Source organism: Barbus barbus, assembly GCF_936440315.1.
Source record: "Barbus barbus genome assembly, chromosome: 50".
Classification (NCBI taxonomy): domain Eukaryota; kingdom Metazoa; phylum Chordata; class Actinopteri; order Cypriniformes; family Cyprinidae; genus Barbus; species Barbus barbus.
This window is the reverse complement of record NC_136728.1, coordinates 11,454,467-11,473,461: the sequence shown is the minus strand read 5'-3', so window position 1 is coordinate 11,473,461 and position 18,995 is coordinate 11,454,467. Positions and strand designations below refer to the sequence as shown.

General features: G+C 40.7%; 1 protein-coding gene across 2 annotated transcripts in view; it reads left to right on the top strand.

Annotated features, from left to right (window-relative positions):
- Nucleotides 1-18,995, top strand: part of LOC306868203 (interferon-induced GTP-binding protein Mx3-like) — a 46,355-nt gene continuing 27,360 nt past the window's right edge. Inside the window, exons 1-3 of one of the 2 annotated variants that reach the window (XM_079414284.1) lie at nucleotides 1-150; nucleotides 297-372; nucleotides 16,096-16,211. In XM_079414284.1, the coding sequence (XP_079270410.1) occupies nucleotides 370-372; nucleotides 16,096-16,211 (119 nt within the window). In that variant the 5' untranslated portion in view covers nucleotides 1-150; nucleotides 297-369. The remainder of the gene's footprint in view (nucleotides 151-296; nucleotides 373-16,095; nucleotides 16,212-18,995) is intronic. The other variant, XM_079414283.1, reaches the window with a different exon arrangement.

The following is an 18,995-nucleotide window of genomic DNA, read 5'->3' as shown; positions in this document are numbered from 1 at the left end:
AGCTCATTCTGAGTTTGACACAGAAGTGAGAGGTTATCTGATGGATGGTCAGGGCTTTTTCTTTTTGTTTAACTTTCTGTCAGTGTAGCTAATGATAGACTACAAGATAGATTTCAACAAGTATCTTATGCTGGTGTTTTAACGATTGCTGTAAGATACACATTTCTTTAACTTTTCTACCATTGTAGTCTTTTCTTCTTCTTTTTAACTGTCAAACTAACTAGTTTTAAATTCTAATGATAGAAAAAAAAACGAACGTATTGTTTAACTAACATGTCAATGCTTTTTTGTTTTAGTTTCTACGTTTTTCCTAAAACTGTTTAAACAACACTACCACGTCTTGACTTGTGGGGAAAAAACAGCCGTACCATGGTAAGATAAAATAATTCTGTATTATTTAACTTCGTATCTGTTATAAACTCAAAACTTTAAAAAAAAACACAACATAGATTTTGATAAATATATCTTATTGTTTTAGATAAACGAACACGCTCACATCTCCTTCTTTTTAACTTTGTCAAACTAACTAGTTTTAAATTCTAATGATAGAAAAACTAGCGTATCTAATGCTTTTTTTGTTTTAGTTTCTACGTTTTTTCCTAAAACTGTTTTAACAACACTGTCTTGACTTGTAGGGAAAAAAACAATTTACTTACGTTAAACGATCGTTGTACGTTGATCTTTTTTCTTGATATGTATGTGAAAACACTTTAATAAAAAATATCCCTTTACCCCATTTAACAGAATTTCAAAACAGGTGTACAAAACAGGTGTCCAAACAGGTGTCCAGTTATGGGAGTGGGGTGGTGTTTTTATGAATCAATAAATCAATTATTTTGACACAACGTGCCCTACATCCTCTCTGTCGTGGGTCATTAGCGTGAGGAGCAGCGAGCTGACCACACAGCCTTGTGGGGCATCTGTGCTCAATGTGGTAGGGCTCAAGGTTTTTTATGGCAGACATGGACTGACTGAGGTCTCATGGTTAAAAGGTCCAGAGAGATGAATTTAGGGACAGCAAGTTTAGTTATTTCATAAACTGATAAACTGAGGGTTTATTGTGTTGAATGCTGCGCTGGTCAATGAACAGCATTCTTACATAAGTTTCTTTCTGTTCTTGGTGGGTAAGAGCCAGGTGGAGGGTGAAGGATATTGCATCTTCTGTAGAAAAGTTTAGACAGTATGCAAACTAGAATGGGTCCAGCATGTCTGGGAGACTGGACTTGATGTGATACATGACTAACCTCTCAAAGCACTTCATCATGATTTGGGTCAGTGCTATGGGACGATAGTCATTCAGACAGGACACGTGTGACTTCTTTGGTACTTGAATTATGTTGGCGGATTTAAGATGTGTAAGGATATCTGTTTGGACATCTGTCAGCTGTGCAGAACAGTGTCTCAGGACACGGCCAGGTATGTTGTCAGTGCCCACGGCCTTTCGTGGGTTAATCCTGAACAGGATCTTCTTTGTGTTGGCTGGCGACAGACAGAGCCTTCTTGATGCCATGAGCCAGATTGGTTTTTGCTGTTTTGAGAGCTGCCATATCTCCTGATCTAAATGCCTCATCTTGGTTTTTTAACAGTCCACAAATCTCTGCTGTCATTGCTTCTGGTTGGCACGTGTGATGTCTTGTTGATTGTGACATCAGATGCACTTTTCGATGTAAGCAGTCACTCTTTCAGTGCACACTTGTAAGTCTGTGTGATTGTTGTAAGTGGCCACCTCTCTGAACATGTTCCAGTCTGTGTGCTGAATGCAGTCCTGCCTTGCTGAGGTAGCATCATTTGGCCATACTATGATGTGTTTTTGAACCGGTTTGGCAAGTTTGAGAAGTGGTTTGTATGCTGCGATTAATATAATAGAGATGTGATATGTGTACCCAAGGCGGGGGCGAGGTACGGCCTTTTTCTTTGTAGTAAAAAAAAATTCCAGTGTGCTGTTTCCCCTTGTTTCAAAGTTTACATGTTGGTAGAACTTTGGCACAACTGTCTGTAAGTCTGCGTAGTTGAAGTCACCAGCTGTGATGAAGAAGCTGTATGGGTTGTTGCTCGCTGATAGAGCTACACAGTTTGCAAAGTGCATCCTTAGCATTTGCACAAGGGGGAATATACACAGCGACAATAACAATGGCCGTGAACTCCCTCTGCAAACAGAACAGTCAATACTTCACAAACATAAACTCCACCAGTGACAAACATAACTAGGGTGGCCATATGTTCCATTTATACGGGACACTTCCTGGCCAGGATTTTTATCTAATCCAAAGTAGTTTGACCAATTAAATGCAGGTATTGTACAAATGCCTCATCTTGGTTTTTTAACAGTCCACAAATCTCTGCTGTCATTGCTTCTGGTTGGCACGTGTGATGTCTTGGTGACTGTGACATCAGATGCACTTTTCGATGTAAGCAGTCACTCTTTCAGTGCACACTTGTAAGTCTGTGTGATTGTTGTAAGTGACCACCTCTCTGAACATGTTCCAGTCTGTGTGCTGAATGCAGTCCTGCCTTGCTGAGGTAGCATCATTTGGCCATACTATGATGTGTTTTTGAACCGGTTTGGCAAGTTTGAGAAGTGGTTTGTATGCTGCGATTAATATAATAGAGATGTGATATGTGTACCCAAGGCGGGGGCGAGGTACGGCCTTTTTCTTTGTTGTAAAAAAAAATTCCAGTGTGCTGTTTCCCCTTGTTTCAAAGTTTACATGTTGGTAGAACTTTGGCAAAACTGTCTGTAAGTCTGCGTAGTTGAAGTCACCAGCTGTGATGAAGAAGCTGTATGGGTTGTTGCTCGCTGATAGAGCTACACAGTTTGCAAAGTGCATCCTTAGCATTTGCACAAGGGGTAATATACACAGCGACAATAACAATGGCCGTGAACTCCCTCTGCAAACAGAACAGTCAATACTTCACAAACATAAACTCCACCAGTGACAAACATAACTAGGGTGGCCATATGTGCCATTTATACGGGACACTTCCTGGCCAGGATTTTTATCTAATCCAAAGTAGTTTGACCAATAAAATGCAGGTATTGTACATAATCAACCAATCGTGGCGCCTCACGCGTGAGAAGGTGAGAAAGATCAAAGCGATACAAATACGTGCACGTGTTTGTTCCCTGCAACCATGTCCTTGCGGGGCCCATGCTGGCTTTTTGCGAGCACAGTGGGCTTGGGCCAGCCCACACCAAACCTAAAAAGGCCCAGTACGGGCTTGTCCAGGCGAGGCCCACTGGTTTGGGCTCACCGCAGGCTCTCTGTGAGCAGCCCACACTATGGGACTGCCCAAATTAATCCAATGATGGCCCAGTGTGGGCCAGACATGAGCCTGTTAATAAGAATTCTGTTGGCAGTTTTCTTCCTTACCACTAGGGATGCTGGGGTGTTTTAGGCTTCCTTAAAGTAAAGCCATGTGGTAGAGAGAGTTAGCAATAGCAAGCAGAAATAGCCAGCATAGCTCACCTGCTGAACACATTGTCCTGTGTCCTGGTTGGGAAATGTGTCATTTCAAGTCCAGTCTAAAGGAGTCAGTGTTGCCAATTTAGCAATTTTGTAGCTAGATTTAGCAACTTCCCCACCCCTTTTAAATTTTTTTTTCAAAAGTTTAGGGACAAATATAGCAACGTCTTGGACAAACCTTATTTAATTACTCATCTTTCCCACTGATCTATATTTATTTATTTCATTAATTTACAAACAGTTAGTTATAATAACTGTTTTTCTCAAAGACTTAAGCTATAGTAGCTGAAAAGTATTTAAAGTGAAACAGATTTATTGTTATAGATCTGGGGTGCATCCTGTTCCTGGAGATCTACCTTCCTACAGACCCTGCATTCTATTCGGAAGGGCTCATCCCTATGCTCTAATCCCTTCAAAGTATTTACCCTCCGGAGTGAGAGCTTCGAAGGGTTGAAGGGTGTAGGGGGCCAAACAACTGTTTCTTGAAGTGCCCTTCATGCAAAGAATAAGTGCAAAGGATCATGGGGGCCCGAAGTGTCCATCAGTTGTACCCTTCGAAATTCTTCATTCTGAAGGGCCCTTTGAAATGGCTAATTTTGAGCACTTCGGTTTGGAACAACACTTCAATATGGCGGCCATGATTGTTTTCACTCCGAAGTGCCCTTCGGAGGGAGATATAGGGTCTGTTTGTTCAATACAAAAGAACAGACCTGAGTTCACAGGAAAAACTATCAAGACCAACAAAGCTTTTTTTAATGCTAATAGTCATCTAGGAGACTCACTGATAATGGAGTTCCCTATCAGTCAGTCATGTTCAACGTAACGTCAGTGTGACTGACTAATAGGATCTCGCCCGAGAGCCCAATCACCTTCGAGTGTTAACAAAACAAGCCAATGACAGTTGGCGTGCGTGTTTCGCCACGCGCACCCCGCCCCACAGCGCAGACAATACGTCACGACTTTAAAAAAAAAAAAAAAAAAAAAAAGATATAAAAGGAGAGCGTGTGCAAACAGACATCAGCTTTTCGCTTTGGAGCCGAGCCTTCTAGGAAGACTGAATCTCCATGAGTGTCTATGATATCTCCCTCTAGAATTTCCCACGGTGGTCATCAGTTGAGTTTATATCCCGCCGGGCGTAAATATCAACGCGGCAGCCGAGCTTGCAGCCCAGAATGCCCAGGCTATGCTAAGTAAATATCCTGATGCGCCGGTGTTGATTATGGGGGATTTTAATAGCTGTAGTTTGGACAGTGTCCTTCCATCCTTTAAACAATATGTGGACATTCCCACAAGGAAGGAGAAGGTGCTAGACCTGTTATGGGAACATAAATGATGCGTATTCTGCTTGTGTGCAGCCCCCATTAGGCTCCGCGGATCATACATTTTTTTTCCTGTTACCACAATATAGACAAAGGCTGAAGAGGGAGAAACCTCACTATCTTAACGTGCCATCTATTTTCATCCGCTGGATTTATAATTTTTTATGTGACAGACCACAGGCAGTAAGAATGGGTAGCATTACATCTACAACTATCATTGTTAACACTGGAGCTCCTCAAGGCTGCGTCCTCAGTCCTTTTCTTTATACACTGTACACCAATGATTGTCTAAGTCCCTCTCTGATTACAAGGTATTTCAAATACTCGGATGATACAGCCATACTCGCCCTTCTTAGAAGAGAGGACTCAGTTACAGCATATCATCAATCTGTTGCTTATTTCACTCAATGGTGTACAGACAACCATCTTCTTCTCAATGTTACTAAAACAAAGGAATTGATTTTTGATACACGGCACAAACTTTCTACTTCTCACTGTCCTATATTCATCAATGGACAGTCAGTAGAAATTGCTGACAGTTTTAGGTACCTTGGCATTATCTTAGATAATAAACTAAGTTTTGACCATCATGTCACGGACATTCATAGGCGCTGCCAACAAAGACTTCTGGTTATATGTAAAACTCAGGTTCCTTTCAGTGAAACACGATTTTTTTGCTTCTTTTGTATCGCAGTATCACTGAATCCAGTATCCTGTATTGTGCCACTTGTTATTTTACCATGATCTCTTGTACAAACAGAAATAAGCTTTATAGAATCACTAATACCTCTTCAAAAATAATTGGTCTTTCTACCCCTAATTTGTCAGTTCTTATTGATACTGCCATCATTCGCAGGGCAAAAACTATAATAAGTAACCTTAGTCATCCTCTAAATTCAGGTTTTACTCTTCTTCCATCAGGTCGTAGATACAAACAGTTACCCAAAAAAAAGCACGTTTGGGGAAAAGTTTTGTACCCTCTGTTATTAGAATGTTAAATCTGGGTAATATACGCGTAGGACTGCTGATGTACATCTGGTGCAGTTTACGTGTATCATGTGCACTGACATTTGTATTTGGTGGAAATATATGTGCATCACTTATGTGTGTATTGTGTACTACAGCTCGGGTACACGGGTTGACACGCTACGGCGCTACGGCTATCCCCCTTGCAATGCCCCTTTCTAGCTCCTCCGGTTCTCGGAGGGCTACTTCGGCTCATGGTCAGGGTGACTTGAGGATCACAGTGAGAGCTTCCCCGTCGAGTGCGTCTCCGCGGGCCTCTCACTCCTCTAGCGCATCACACCGTCTGGGGTTTCCGGAGCTCCAGCAGATGACAGGATGTCGGTCACTGCATCGGGGGATGAGCTTGGTTCTGGAGATGATGATTCGGCTGCGCTGCCTCCATCAGGAAGAGTGGCGTTGTCCGAGTCAGATCCAGAACTGACTGCTATGCTTTCCCAGGCCGCTGAGTGCATCGGTCTGCACTGGAGGCCTCCTCCTTCTCCCGAACGCTCAAGGCTGGACGATTGGTTCCTGGGGGAGCGGGCCGATCACAGGCTAACGCCTCCGGTTCCATTCTTCCCGGAAGTGCATGAGGAGGTGACTAGGTCTTGGAGGGCACCTTTTTCTGCCCGAAACAGGCCTAGTGCTTTCTTTCCTGCAAGATGGGTTGGAGCGAAGGCTGTCTCCATCCACCCTCAAAGTGTATGTCGCCGCTATTGCCGCACATCACGATGCAGTAGACGGTAAGTCTGTGGGGAAGCACGACTTGGTCGTCAGGTTCCTCAGAGGTACTCTCTTGGGATCTCTCCTCGGTCCTGTTGGCCTTGAAGGAGGAGCCCTTTGAGCCTCTGCAGTTAGTAGAGCTTAAGTTTCTGTCATTGAAGACAGCGCTCCTCACTGCATTGGCCTCGGTCAAGAGGGTAGGGGACCTGCAGGCATTTTCGGTCGGCGATTCGTGCCTAGAATTCGGGCCGGATGACTCTCACGTTGTCCTGAGACCCCAGCCTGGTTATGTGCCCAAAGTTCCCACCACACCCTTCAGGGATCAGGTGGTGAACTTGCAAGCGCTGCCCCGGGAGGAGACAGACCCAGCCATTGCTCTGCTTTGTCCCGTCCGCGCTTTGCGCACTTACGTGGACCGCACGCAGAGCTTCAGGACCTCAGACCAGCTCTTCGGCTGCTTCGGAGGACAGCAGAAGGGGAAGGCTGTCTCCAAACAAAGACTTGAGGATCACAGTGAGAGCTTCCCCATCGAGTGTGTCTCCACGGGCCTCTCACTCCTCCATCGCATCACACCATCTGTTGTTTCCAGAAGAGTTTTCTGGATCCCCGGACAGGGCGGGGGCCCAGCATCTCATTCGGTGCGCCAGCGGATGACAGGATGTCGATTGCTGCATCGGAGGACGAGCTAGGCTCTGGAAATGACCCAAACCTCCTCCTTCTCCCAAACGCTCAAGGCTGGATGATGGTTCCTGGGGGCGTAGGCCGGTCACCGGCAGCCACCTCAGGTTCCATTTTCCTGGAAGTGCATGAGGAAGTGACTAGCTCTTGGAGGGTACTTTTTTCTGCCCGAAACAGAGCTAGTGCTTCTTCCGTCCTCACTGCCCTCGATGGCGGGGCGGCTAAGGGTTATGTGGAGCTCCCCCCAGTTGAGCGCGCTATTGCAGTGCAGTTTTGCCCACGGGGAGCCGCCGCCTGGCGGGGTAATCCACACCCCTCATCCAGGGCTTGTGATTTCTCGTCCACTTCGATGTCCAGGGCTTGCAAACCTGCTGAACAGGCCCTGCACGCCATGGCCCTCCTACAAACCTACCAGGCCAAGGCGTTGAAGCAGCTGTACGAGGGCAGTTCTGACCCAGGTTTGATGCAGGGACTGCACACGGCGACAGACCTTGCCCTTCAGGCAATGAAAGTCACAGCACGGTCCCTTGGTCAGACGATGTCCACTTTGGTGGTAACCGAACTTTCAGAGAAGTCTCCGGTTCCCAAGAGGGCGAGAGAATGGCTGTGCACGACGCACAGCCTCGTCACCCCCGTCCCCCTCTACTTACGCGAGTGAGCAGCACGGTCCGATCCGAGGACGTGATTCCTTCTCCCACGGCCCCTGCCCAGCCATGGAGCCTGGTAAGTGTTGCATCGCGCACTCAGACCCCACTTCTGCATATATGACTCCCTCCATTTTGGAGTTAAAATAACACTTTCGAAAGTGTGAAATATATACATTACTTACAGAGTACATTTAAACTCTTATGGTGTTAAAATGTACTCTGTGAGTAATGTGCATATTTTACACTTTTGAAAATGTTATTTTAACTCCACAGTGGAGGGAGTCATATATACATTTCAGGAGTGTTCAATTTGACTCAAATTGAGTTCAAATGTACTCTGAAATGTATTTCCATTTTTCTTGTTCTAATGTCGTGACCTTCTTCCTTTTTCGGAACATGAAAAGCTTCTTTTTTTTTTTTAAGTGTCTCACACGTGCTTTTTCATATAATGGCAGTATGGCGATTAACATTAAGCTTCTAAAAAAAACATGCAAAAGTATCACAGAGTGGTCTCACGTGGCACGTGCCGTATATTCAAAGTTTTCTGGGTATATACGATAGGGTCTGGTGAGAAACAAACTGAACATATTATTTGCAGAATATCCTGACCTGACTGTTGGCCTCTGTGCATTAATGCGCGCGTTCATGAGACTCTATTAGCAAAGTGGTTCAGTCTAACTCGACCAGGAAAAGTACACAGGTTGTGAACAATTAAGATTAATAAAAACACAACATGAAATACAATTTATGTGCTTTTTTCTCTGAGGTAAACAGTTGCAACAGGAACCCAGACAGCAACACAGTGTTGGCCCCAATCCGGCCCACATCTGGCCCATGTGAAATCCATGCGGGCCAGATGTGGGCCGTATCTGGGCTGACACTGCTTGCTGTCTGGGAAGTTATCACGTTCATCTTTCAGCTGTCATTTTGACTGACATGACAACCGAAGCTCTGGTCCGGAGTCAGAGAAAAAGATTCAACTCAGTGAAGAAAGTACACAAATATTCTTTGGGGGATTTCTGTGTGTTGTTTTTTTATGTCACATTTTTATTAATCTTGATTTTTTTCACAACTTGTGAGCAATTCAGAGTGAACTGAACTAATAGTGTCTCATGAGCACACAGTCATGCACAGAGACCAACAATCAAGTTAGGATATTTGTTAAATAATATGTAAAATTTCAGTTTGTTCACATCACCTTATTATATACCCGCAGAACACTTGGAATATACAGCCATAGACTGACATTAGATGGACAAGCACAATCGGGACATTTTATTTTAATCTCCTTTTGTGGTCCGAAAAAGAAAGAGGGACATACGACATTAGACAAACTCAAGGGTGAGTAAAAGATTATTTTCATTTTCAACTATCCCTTTAAGGAAAAAAATTTAACTCACTGTAAGTTTAAATTTTTTTGTAAAAGGAAAGTCAGTCTTACTGGAAAATGGGTCGCAATTCCTGAATTTCATGCTGATCTCACTGCACTGAGGCAGGGCTCTGCCTATCAAAATGAATTCACACAAATGGAACAGCACATAAATAAATGACAGTACAAGTATACCAAAAACTCATATCTGATCTGTAGTTCATGCTACCCATGTGTCATATTCCAAGTCTTGTGATGGCACAAATTCACTTTGAATGGTGAACAATTTAACTCACTCAGTATAGAGAGTTTGAGTATGTTGAAAAGTTATTTTCAAACATATACATATGAATATATGAAACATACACACACACACACACACACACACATGCACAAATATGAAATATATATGGAAAAATCATTCAAATCCAATATAATGACACATCAACATTATGCAAACTCATTCAATTAATGCTTAACATAATCACAAAATTTGGTCAGAAGACACAAGAAACAATTACTGATATTTTTTTTTTTTAGATTTGGGCAGTTTACTGTTGTTTGATTTAACATTAGTGAGAAACATCCGTCAGTGAGAAACATTTTGGATCGTTTAGGCACGCACAGCATACAAATACTATTATTAAATAATATTATTTTATAAAATACATATAGTAAATGAAGTAAAACACTTACTTTCGATGTTAAGTACACTGAAATCAGTACAAAAGCTGTGTTCCGAATGGCATACTATCATACAACTCCTACTATATTGCAGTATGCTGTGTGAATACTGCGAATAGTATGTGAATTTTCTGTATGCATGGAATGGCCGGATTACCTGCTACATTTGCTGAAATTTGATGTATGCATCTGAAGACGCTGCATGGGATACTGTTTCCCAGAACTCAATGCGCTCTATGTGACGTTTCATCTTCAAACACGTGAGTGAACTGGAGGCAGGGAATTGTTATTATAAATGTTACACTTGTATATGTACATATATACATATACATGCAAACTACAAACTATCACTGTGCTTCTAAAAACAATATCATTTGTAGGACATAAATTGTACTTTAATCTCTACGGCACTTTTCAGATCAAGACAAATGACGTCACCTTTATCTCTATAGCGCTTTATACATTGTTTCAAAGATATTATATAATTATATTAATATTGCAGTAATATAATATATAAATAAAATGTATAAATAATCTTAATATTACAATTAAGCAAACAGAATTAAATTCCACTGTCTAGCAGCTCTAAAAATAAATGGAGTGTATTTACTCTAAAGACAAATAGACCAATTTGTTGTCAGAGGCTATTTACATAAACTCCACCCACCAATGCCTGGCTGCAATAAACAGCACTGCAAAAGACCCACAAACGTCTGTAGAATCAGTGGCGCAGTGAGTAAAACATGCAAGATTTGTGTAGTTGATGTGAGCGATCCAAGTTCGATCTTGACTTTTGTCAAACTCGTGCAACTCCTTTTCCCATCACATACCAGATCAGAAAGGCATTTATTTTCAATAAAAAATTAAGTAAATATTTGAAAAGTTAATAATACAGTGGGCTTAGCTGTAGGTAGGTTTTTGTCCCAATAAAGTGGCGTTCATCAAATTAAATTTATGATAATTTACACTCAATATGTTATTGCATACTGTTTTATAATGTACTACAGTACTGAAGTATAAATATCTGCCACCTACCTACTATTTACATGCCTGTTGCTAAAGAAAATGCTGCTATTTCAGTGTAAACAGAATTTATCATTTATTCACAATTATGCAAAAAAGTGCTGATGTGGTGTAAAAAATGGATGCTTTGGATCCGTGAACTCCGCAAAACCGCTGATTTGTCTCTCCGCGCCACCAGGGAGACCGTCGGGCAATCTGTGGCAGCCCTGGTGGTGGCGGAGAGGCATCTTTGGTTGACCCTGTCGGATTTAAAGACCGCGACAGGGTCTTCCTTCTGGACGCCCCACTTTGCCTTCTGGCCTTTCGGTTCGGGAGGCAGGCGGCGGCGTTCCAGCAGTTTCTCCCTCGCCGCTCTCTAGCTCACAGGGCTGCTGGGCGAGAGCAGCCCCTGCCGCGTGCTGGCTCCTCGTATAGGCAGGCTCCCTACAGTGGTGGCTCAAGACCAAGGGGTTCTCCCCGAGGGGAAACCCGCTTCGCATGATCAAGGTCACGCGGCGATGCCTACGTGCCTTAGACATGTGGAGACAACCGTGGCTCTTGTCCCAGGGCCCGGTGCTGGGAGCTCCGTGTCGCCGTGTACGCTAGCGACGGACGCATCCCTCACCGGTTGGGGAGCGGTCATGAGTGGCCACCCTGCCCTTCCTGCAGGCTCGACTCTCTGCAGGGTTAACCCACTCCACTTTGAAGGTTTATGTGGCAGCGATTTCGGCCTACCACGCCTCTCTTGGTGGACAGTCAGTGGGCAGACACCCCCTAGTACACGTTTCCTCCGTGGTGCACTGAGGCTAAGGCCTGCAGTACATCCCGGGTTCCCCCTTGGGACTTGGCTTTGGTATTGATGCTCTCTGTAGGCCTCCGTCGAGCCTATTAAGGAGATCTCAGATCGCCCTGAAGACCATGTTTCTTCTGGCGATTTCATCTCTGAAGAGAGTTGGGGATTTGCGGCCCTGTCAGTGGCCCCTTCTCACTTGGACTTTGCGAAGTTCCTTCAGTCACGCCACAGCCTGTCGTACTGCAGGCCTTTAGTCCTCCTCCCTTTCGGCCTGACCAGCTAAAGCTTAACCGTATGTGTCCAGTGCGAGCACTGAACGCATACGTCCACAGAGCTGCCATGTGGAGAAAGGCGGACCAATTGCTGATTTGCTATGGTCCCCCTAAGAGAGGTCTTCCTGACCCTCAGCAGTGGATTGTCGATGCCATTCATATGGCCTATGAGTCCTCTGACCTCCCCTCGCCGATGGGAGTCAAGGCTCATTCCACGAGAAGTGTTGGGGCCTCCAAGGCCTTTCTCGCAGGTATCCCAATCAGGACATCTGCAACGCTGCGGGATGGTCTATGCCCATGACTTTTGTCAGGTTCTATGGCCTGGACATGCGAGCCACTCCAGGCTCTTCCATTCTCTCGCCCTAGATGTGCTCCGTACGGATACACACGGGGCAGGGATTGGGAAGTCTGGTGCCGTGGGTATCTCGTTCCCCAAAGCGTCTCCAGATGCAACTCGAGTTCCTGAAGAGGAACGTCTTAGGTTAAGTATGCAACCCCAGTTCCTCGAAGGAACGAGACGCTGCGTCACGAGGCCACACTTCCGGCATCCCTGCCAGCGCTTGCTTCAATTTAGAAACTGACGCCGGTTTCACCGCACGTGCTTTTATGCCAGCTGGTCATTACATCACCTCACCCGTGAAGTCCCGCCATCCATTGGACAGATTTCATTTGTATTTAGAGCCGGTCACGCTGAAGGCGTTCCCCAAAGCATCTCCAGACGCAGTGTCTCGTTCCTTCGAGGAACTGGGGTTACATACGTAACCTAAGATGTTTTTAAATTCTAAAGCCATGTGAATAAAGGATTTTAAATTTTTTCACACTACTCGAGTGCCTTGGATTTATGAGTTTTTGAGAATTTATCATTATTTGCACTTAGTGTAATTAAAATATATAACTTTTTCCAAGTAGTGTAATTGCCAAAAAAAATCATTGTTCATTTAAAGACAGCTCATTCAGTTCAGTCCAATAGCCTCTGTAAAGTTATTCAATTATGAAATGAGTTCAATTGGGCAATACAGCATTGTTTATATATGAAGTCTTATTAACACGCTTTTGTAAAAAGAATAGTTAGCACATTTGTTTGTAAGGTAACAACCTTGACAGCTGTGCTGAATTAATAGGTGCATTCGACTTGAAGCACGGCTACAGACGGCGATCAACGAGAGTAGCTGCTTGCAGTCAGGGGCGGAGTTGAAAACGGATATGTCAACCCGTGACGCTCACATGTTGTTTGCATACTCCATCACAGATGAAGTGAATAAAATACAATATTTGTCAAATACACAGACGTTTCAGAAACGTTTTCATGAGCAACAGAAACACTTTTTATATACTGCTTAATACAGCGCCATCTGCTCAAGAATAAAGTTCAACGTAAACTATTTAAATACAAATAAAGTGGGGGTATATATGCTTTCATCAGTGTTTTATGATAAACGTGACTCAATATAACATTGCGACAACAGTAAAAAAGCTTTTACTGTACTAAAAACAGATTTATGAGCAGTATTGGATTTGAAGATGTTAGAAACACACATCATTGTTGTCATGTGGTGAATTTGGCCAATCGTGAAACAGCTGTCGTCATCAGCTCCTGCAGTCGCTCTGGAGAAACTGCGGCGGCTTTTGATTCAGTTGAACATAAATGTATATTTAAATCAGTAAAAAAATTTGGTTTTGGTGAATATTTTTGTAAGGCGGTAAGAACTCTGTAACTATATTACAACTGTAGTAGCACAATTAAATTAAAATATGGTACTTCTCCTAGATTTTACTTGTCACGTGGTATTAGGCAAGGGTGTCCATTATCCCCTTATTTATTTTTACTAGTTTCCCAGATATTCGCTTCTTATATTTCTAATAGTGGTCTTCATGGTATCTCTATTGCTGACAAACAGATACTCATCAGTCAGCTGGCTGATGATACCACTCTTTTTTTGCAAGATGCTAATCAAGTTCCTTTAGCTTTAAAGTATATCCAGCAATTCTCCAAAGCATCAGGGCCTGTATTCCTAAAGATTCTAAGAATCCTTTTAGAGAGCTCCTAATTTAGCTTAAAAATTTCTTACTAGGAGTCTTAGCTTAAAAGTGATTCAGGACCAATCTGAGAGCAACTCTGAGCGAGGAAAAGACAAAGACCCCGTTGCTAGCTATGACACTATACGACTGTGATTGGTTGGTTGTCAAGAAGGAAATAAAAGAGCGCTTTTAAGAGTAGGGTATATTATAAGCCTTCATTTTGAAATTACAGGAGTAATTTTTCCTGGCTTACCGTACTCGCTCTCGCTCTCTCTCTCTTTCTCACACACATACACATTATATATGTATATATATTCTTTATTTTTTATTTACCGTGCTGTCATACTAACCGTGTTTTATAGCAAATGAACAGAGACATAGCCTAATAAGTGCTGTAACAGACCCAAAGCTTCACTTCTGCATAGTTGCATTTTTCCAGTTGGAAAATATGTTAATGTAGTGATTACGTCCATTTCTGGCGCTATGGCATTTCAGCGCGGTGTCTGAGTTGTTAGCATGTCTCTAATAAGATCGGTCACAAACATGATCTCTGCACGATCTAATGTGTAGCGTCTTAACTCACTGTCATGCATTGTGTGCAACACATTTCTTCTCCCTCTTCATGTTTCGTCCATTTTCTCCACTGCTAAAGAAACTCTTAAACCCCTTAAAAGTCCTCATCCGTACTCCTAACAATTTTGGACCTTAAGACCTCTTTTAAAGGTTAAGATGCTTTCTGAATTAATTTTTTCTTTACTAGGATCTTTTCTTTCATTTTAAGAGGAAACACCCACATTTCTAAGAATTTTCTTAGAATTTTGTTACTAGGAGCAACTCTTAGCACTAAGATTTTTCATGAATACGGGCCCAGGCCTGTTCTTGAACCTCTTAAAGTGTGAACTGATGTCCATCAAAGAATGTAATTTTTCAGACATTTGTAATATTCAAATCAAAGATCAAGTACCTTATTTAGGTGTTTTTATAAGGAAAAAGGAATTAGAAAGATGCTCCTTAAATTTTAATCCATTAATTGAGAGTACTGAAAAAGTAGAAAAGTAGAAAAAACTAAATATGTGGCTCCAATGTGATCTCTCATTGAAGAGAAGAATCTTACTAGCCAAAGCTGAAGGTTTGTCAAGGTTAACATATGCTGCTCTCTCTTTGAATGTTAACACTGCCATTCTTAAAAAAATTGATACAATGCTTCTCAGCTTTATTTGGAAGAATAAAACTAATTTTATTAGAAAATCTGTATTTATGAACACCATTGAGAAAGGGGGTTTAAACTTTCTTGATTTCACCACTTTAAACAACACCTTTAAAATAAATTGGATAAAAAACTGTATCAATAAGCCCTCATCTATATGGAATCTGATCCCTAATGTTGTTGTTTTTTCCAAACTATGTGGTTTAAATTTCTTATTAATCTGTAACTATAACATCATGAAAATCCCTGTCAAATTATCTATTTTTCATAGGCAAATGTTATTAGCTTGGTCCCTCATTTTTAAACACAATTTTACACCTCACTCGTATCTAATCTGGAATAACAAGAATCTACTGTATAAACACAAATATCTTTTTTTTTTAAATTGGTTTAAAAATTTTTATTATTTTTGTGTCTCAGCTTTTCAATCAAAATGGTTCAAACTGTAATTACTTAGTTTTTAGCTAAGCATGGAATTCCTGTTTGTCCGAAAGAGTTTGCAATTGTTGCTGATGCAGTGCCACATGGAGTCCTCGTGCTTTTTAGAGGTCTTTCTTTTCCAATCTCATGTCACTCAGCGGATCTTTGTAAAACATTTGTGGACATACACTGATCATTCTGCGATCACACTTATAGTTAAGTCGAACACACTTATAGTTAAGAACTTGTTCTAACTAGTTCAGTCTGCGTGTACATTCAAATTCTTATAATGGGTGTGGAACACTTTAAATTCATGTCTTGACAAACTTGTATTTAATCTCTTCAGCATCACCACAAACACTCTGTTTGGGGGAATCTTCAATTGCACAATTTAAAGATTATTCAGTTAGAGATATTCAAAAGGAAGGCCATCTTCAAGGACATATTTTTAGAAATAACTCTTTATTAATTTTTTCCCTCTTTCATTTTCCAGAAAATGTCTACTCCGGGCACAGTCAACAAAATGTTCAGCTCAGGCAGTTTCACATCTCCAGATCAAAGTAGTGCTCATGATCATGACGAAGATAGTGATAGTTCTCAAAATGAAAGGTAAGTATCAATTTTATTTTACCTAAGCTAAAATTGAATTAGCAAGTTAATTTATTTTGAGATAAATATTTATGTTATTAGAAACCTGGCTTTTTACTATGAGCTCTAGATAAAACAAAACAAATAGAAATGTACATTTATATACAATACAAGGCACGTACAGTCAAACCAAAATTTATTCAGACACCTTCAACATTTCTCACATTATCAGTTTATTCGCTATAGTTTAGAAAACTGTAATAAAATATGACAAGAACTCAAGAGTGCCAGGCTGTTATTGTAAATAAGAACTTGTTCTTAATTAACTTGTCTGGTTAAATAAAGGTTAAATAAAAAAAGAGTCAAGTCCAAAACACACTGCACGATTTTAGCAGTCCTATAAGATCACTGCATGTCACACTGTGCGACATGGATCTATGGTGTTGGAGAGACTTTTGACTGTCAGGATCTGATTTGCAATTGGATGAGTGAACCCCCTGGATGCCGGTTAGAGCACAATATTATATAAGGATGAGGAGACAATGAATTAGGTTGAATAGGTGTCAGCTGTTAAATTTAAATACACAATTAGATAATACCAATTTAGGTCAAAAAGCTGGCATTAGCAATTACAGAAAAAAGACTTAAGCAAAACATGGTCAAATCAAAGTGCCTGAATAATTTTTGGTCCCAATTTTTTTTTATCAATTTCACTGTATGAAGAATATGTCTAAGTTTGCTTTATTTTGCTATCCTCACTTACATAAATGAACTATAGTGTTCTGCACCCACTAGTGAAAAAATATAAAAATTATATCCTGTGTCTGAACAATTTTTGTTTGACTGTATATTAGTGCAGGGCAGTTGGGTGTACTATCAGCAAGCAGTAAATAAAATGAAAGTGAGTGAATTCAGAGTGTGTCGGTGAGCTAGAGTTGTCGCAAAGTTACATACTTTTAACTTACACTAACCAAACTGTAGAATAAATAATAACAATCTTGATAACTTCATACTGTAATTTCTGTATACAAATCTCTTTGACAGCTTTGTGTCATATATGGTAGGGTACAACGGGGCTAAAGGCAAAGCTTAAGAAAAAATGTGCTATTCTCTGAACCTAAAATGCATAATTGCAGAAAAATTATACATGCTTGTATTGAACATTAATGGAGCAACAGATTTTGTGTGAAAATAAATCATACAAGTCGTTTATTTTGTTTAAAAATCTTATAAATTTATGAGGTGGCAAGTGGGGCCTTTTACCCCACACACGAGGTAAAAGGCTCACCAGCATGGGGTAAATGGCATATAGTATTGATACAAATACTTCAGCTAAAATAATTTTAAAAATAAATGTTTTTTTTTAAATTATGTCTAAGTTAAAACTCGTTCAAAACAATCACTTTAGCAAAGTTTGTACTATTTTCTGCTTATTTTGAAAAAAAAATGTAGTTCAATAAATATACTGTCATTAAATTATGTTAATTAGTGCTGTCAATCGATTAAAAAATTTAATCGCGTTAATCACAGTCCTGGACTGTTTAAAAATTTTAAATACTAGGATTTACCTGTAAATGTGTTGAAATAAAGGAATGCATGACAAACTAGTTTAAGGAAACAGAACCTTTCACATGTCCGCCAGGTATGAGACATAATCCTTATTCTTTTGTTTTAATTCAGCCATTATCAGCCTTTATACTGTCAATAAAGCGTTTACCAAGCCACATCGCTTCAATCCCAGTACACATTTACCCAACTATTATCAAAAGTATTTCTAAATAAATACAACAAAACATTACATATGATATACGTATTATGATAAAGTGCATTATGAAGAAGAATTGGACCTGTTCTGCAGATGCATTAGAGCTAACATTAATATCATGCTACATAAGACAATTTATGAGATTAATAGTGCACTTTTACTCAGAACTCACTTTAAACCACCATCGAGTGTTTGTAATAACTTCCTTTTGCGATCACAAGTGCATACTTTAGGCGGCCGCGGTACATTATAAAAGTAGCCTAAAAAACGGTAAACCATGGCTCTATAACTTTTCCCGCGACCAGAGCTGGGTAGATTACTTACAAATTGTAATCCGTTACTGATTTCAGATTACATAACAAAAATTGTAGTCAGTAACGTAATCTGTTAAATTACACATTTTAGGTAATATAATCAGATTTTAGATTACTTTTAGATTACTTTTGATTTAACTCGTTTATCACATTGATTTAAATAGCATTATCTTGTACCATAATGATGTAAAAAATGCAAAGAGTAAGAAAACTTGTTCCATTAATTGTAATTTACAACATGAAGTGTATTAAACATTATATTACAGTTTCCCAAACTACGATTCGTAAAGGAACTGCAGGGGGGTTGTGAGTTTAATGAAAAGATGAAAATTAATTCAATCATAAAAAATTAAATTAAAATAAATCATTTTAAAACAAACTCCCCTTTTTTTATTACATTTTTTTATTATTATTATTTGAACTCCCTTTTGAGGAAAGTCTCTTCACTTGGCGGCCATATTTGCAACGCCTCCAGTCAGCTCATATAAGACAGTCTTAATGAACAGGGGAATCCTGAAATCTCAAACACTGCTCGCTGAACTCACATTATGTCAAATCAGCAACAAAAATCTGATATTAATTGCCCCATGAATGTTGTTTCTTATACTCAAATAGCGTTTAAAAAGCTTATTTTTCAGGCTAGACCAGGCAATGCACATGCAGAATCATAACCTGCTTATACTGTGCATATGCTTTGGTTAGTCTAGTCAGGTTTCTATGGGAAAT